Raw genomic sequence first — 3,721 nt, forward strand, 5'->3', positions numbered from 1 at the left:
CAGTCTTGGTTATCCCTGTTCTAACAGGAAACAACTATCATTCATGGAATAGTCACTATAGCCTGTCTGTGCTCTATGCGCCTTCTCTTATTGCGCTCTACGCGCCCTCTCTTATTGCGCTCTACGCGCCCTCTGAAGACCACTCTTATGGAGCCATACGCGCCCTCTAAAGATCAATCTTATTGCGCTCTACGCGCTTATTTTTTCATTTTTTTTAGGATCGCTACTCAAGCACAGCATCTCCTTTTATATTTTTTCCGCCGGCAGCTCAAGCTCCACCGCACACAATTTTTTGAAGATTCCTGCTCAAGTACAGCATCTCCTTTTATATTTTTTCCGCCGGTAACTCAAGCTCCGCCGCACGCATCTTCCTCCGCGTCACCACGTCAGACGCTCAACAATTTCATCAGAACTTATCCAAGCTGTGGATTATTGACATCTTCCATCCACCAGCTTGCGGGGGCGTATTAAACTACTCTTCCACCTTAGCTCATGACAACAATAAAGAAGTCTCGTGACCCACAAATTCAGCCTAACAGAATACATAAATTCAATTACAATTTTAGTTTTTATTATCTTATCTTATCTTTATGTTATTTTTTTATCTTATCTTTATTTGTTTTTATTTTTCGTTTTACCTTCATAATTTACAATTCAATTCAATTCAATCAATCAATAATCAATAAAAGTTCGCATTCTTTTCTTTTCTTATTCTTTCACAATTTTATCACAAGCATGCAAACAAGCCAGCACTTTGCACACATGCTACAACAATCGAAGGTTCCACTGCAACAACAGTCACAACAAAATGCATCAAATGTGTTACCATCCCAAACATAGCAGCCACAATCACAGGCTCCACAGCAACAAATGATGGCTCAGGTTCAATCTCAGCCTGCACAGTTACAACAACAATTGGGCTTGCAGCAGTAGACAAATCCGTTGCAACGAGATATGCAAAGACTTCAGGCATCAAGCTCCTTACTTCAACAACAAAGTGTTCTTGATCAACAAAAGCAATTATATCAATCGCAGAGACCCATTCCAGAAACTTTGATGAATAAAATTTACAGTTTCTTTATGCATATTCCTTTTTAGTGTGATTAAATGAGGTGAGTGATTTGCTTTCGCTTGTTGCATGAAGAAGATTGAAGGATCAAACACTAAGTGTTGAAAAAGAAAAAAGTTTGACAAAAGCAGCTAAATTTAAAGTCGGCGATGTAATGAGTGGGTGAAGAAGGAACAACCCCAAAGTTTAGCTGACAATTTCTTCGTTTCTCTCAACTCTGATTTTCTCACACTCCACACGCCACCCTTCCGAATCTCTCTTTAACAACCGCCGCAGCTCCTCCAGTTAATGTCGATTTGATGGATACCAATAATTGGAGACCTAATCAAGGCGCTGAACCTATTATGGATAATAATGATTGGAGAAGTCAACTGTAGCCTGAGTCCCGCCAAAGAATTGTTAATAAAATAATGGACACATTAAAAAGGCACCTTCCTGTTTCTGGTCAAGAGGGTTTGCAAGTCAAGGACATTTATTAACTGTTCTCAAAGAAAATCGGAAGAGGGATAAGCAACTTTGTACAATAACAATGCTGTGTTATACTGTCCACATGTTATATTTACTGAAAGTGATGGCCAAGAAAGTTGAGAAACCCATAAGAGATCACATTATTGGGAGAGAAGAGATTCGAGCCACTTTGTTACAACAGTTGCGCGAAACTAATAGGTGTCATGATATTTTTCGAATGGGCCCACATGTCTTTCTAGAGTTATATGCAAAATTAATGGCAACCGGTCATGTGAAAGATACTATACATGTCACAGTTGAGGAGCAAGTAGCTAGATTCTTATACATTATAGCTCATAATGTTAAAAATAGAACAATTTCATTTTTCTTCCACCGGTCTGGAGAGACAATCAGTCATAATTTTCATGCTGTTCTAAGAGCTATAATCTCACTTGAAAAAGAGTTTCTTCAGCAACCTTCCGGAACAACCATTCCCTCAGAGATTCTTCATAGCAATAGATTTTATCCATATTTTAAGGTATGATTAGTTGTACATTGAAGTAGACAATCATAATTAGTATGCAGAACAAAATTTTTCTTTTTAATTAAGTTATATGTGTAGGACTGTATTGGAGCCATTGATGGAACACATGTTAGAGTCAAGGTTCCAATAGTTGATCAACCTAGATTTCGTGGTAGAAAAGAATGGCCAACTCAGAATGTACTTGCTGCGTGTGGCTTTGATATGAGATTCACATATGCTTTAGCAAGATGGAAAGGCACCGCATTTGACTCTAAAGTTCTTAAAAGTGCACTATCAAGGAATGATAGGTTCAAAATTTCAAGAGGTTTATCTATTAAAAAAACTTTGACATGTTTAAATAAAGTGGTGATATCTAAAGTATAGTATTTCTATATGAATTTTTTTAGGAAAATTTTATCTTGGGGATGCTGGATTCATGCCTAAACATGCTCTAATAACTCCATATCGACGCGTAAGATACCATTTAAAGGAGTTTACTGGACGTGAACTTGAAAATGCATATGAATTATTTAACCTCCGTCATTCTTTGTTACGAAATGTGATCGAACGATCCTTTGGAGTTTTGAAAAAAAGATTTACAATTATAGCAGGTGGTACAGAATCATATTGTGATGTAGAGGTTATGGTTGACATTGTCCTAGCATGCATTATACTCCACAACTTTTTGATGGGTGTAGATCCTGACTAATACTTAATTTCTCAAGTGGATCGAGAATTACAAAATAATAATCCAGAAACCACTTATGAGGAAAGAGAAGAAGTAAATGAAGATTACAGGCGAGGTGCAGCGCTTAGGGATAACATGGCGGCTCAAATGTGGGCTAACTATCAAATGGAAAGATGAGACTTATTTGAACCTTCATCCTTATGAAAGGGAATGAAATTTTTTGAACCAAAGTAAATGTAATGTGTGAATATCATGTGAATGTTATGACTATTATGTGTCAAACCAATATTTTAAAAGGTGTAATACTCATGAGTATTGTGAAAAGCATGATATTATTATGTATGGAGTGTGTATTTGAAATATTCACTTATGATGATAATCATTTTCTAAAATTAATTAAATTACTTGTATTATAGGAATTACTTCTGAAGGTAATATTCCTAGTTAATTGATGAATTCATTATTAACACTTTTTATATTATTATTCCATTGAAGTTATTTTATAGTTATTTTATAGAAGATTGTTTTTATAATTTAGTTCTTAATTTTTCAGGTTAAGACCGAATGGCAAAGAAGATGGCATCTCAAGGTGACACATTAAGCAAAGACAATTTAAGGAATGTAGCAAAGGAAATAGAATTGACGGTATTTTTACAACAACTGCATATGATAACGTTCTTGCAACTCTAAAAGCTTCATTCCAGAACCATCTTCGTAAAGATAATCTTAAAAATAGACTGAAGACTTTGAAGGATCACTTGAAGTTTGCTATGATCTCTTTCATAACTTAAGTGGATTTTAATGGAACCTAGACACCAAACTCTTTACCGCTGAACCTGAAGTTTGGGCGGATTTAATTAAGGTAATTAATATCATGATAAGTTGCTACTAAAGTTTATAGATTCCTTTGTGCATGATAAGTTGCAGTATGAAATTATTTTGCCCTGTGATTCTAAATGATTAGAATTCTTCACAAGAGTTAAATTTACACACA

At 35.5% G+C, this 3,721-nt stretch overlaps 1 protein-coding gene across 1 annotated transcript; it reads left to right on the forward strand.

Annotated features, from left to right (window-relative positions):
* Positions 1 to 1,598: 1,598 nt before the first annotated feature.
* Positions 1,599 to 2,748, forward strand: LOC112756923 (uncharacterized). Its single transcript, XM_025805528.1, has 3 exons — positions 1,599 to 2,054; positions 2,139 to 2,364; positions 2,447 to 2,748. The coding sequence occupies exons 1-3, from the start codon at positions 1,599 to 1,601 to the stop codon at positions 2,746 to 2,748; spliced, it is 984 nt and encodes a 327-aa protein (XP_025661313.1).
* Positions 2,749 to 3,721: the final 973 nt, after the last annotated feature.

The sequence above is a fragment of the Arachis hypogaea genome, chromosome 16, assembly GCF_003086295.3.
Source record: "Arachis hypogaea cultivar Tifrunner chromosome 16, arahy.Tifrunner.gnm2.J5K5, whole genome shotgun sequence".
Taxonomy (NCBI): domain Eukaryota; kingdom Viridiplantae; phylum Streptophyta; class Magnoliopsida; order Fabales; family Fabaceae; genus Arachis; species Arachis hypogaea.

What these genes read in the sequence shown, in the direction of transcription:
- LOC112756923 (XM_025805528.1), top strand. Translation starts at nt 1,599, where the DNA reads ATGCTGTGTTATACTGTCCACATGTTATATTTACTGAAAGTGATGGCC. An exon ending in GATTTTATCCATATTTTAAG is followed by an intron (nt 2,055 to 2,138) that starts GTATGATTAGTT and finishes TTATATGTGTAG; the next exon opens with GACTGTATTGGAGCCATTGA. An exon ending in TAGGTTCAAAATTTCAAGAG is followed by an intron (nt 2,365 to 2,446) that starts GTTTATCTATTA and finishes GAATTTTTTTAG; the next exon opens with GAAAATTTTATCTTGGGGAT.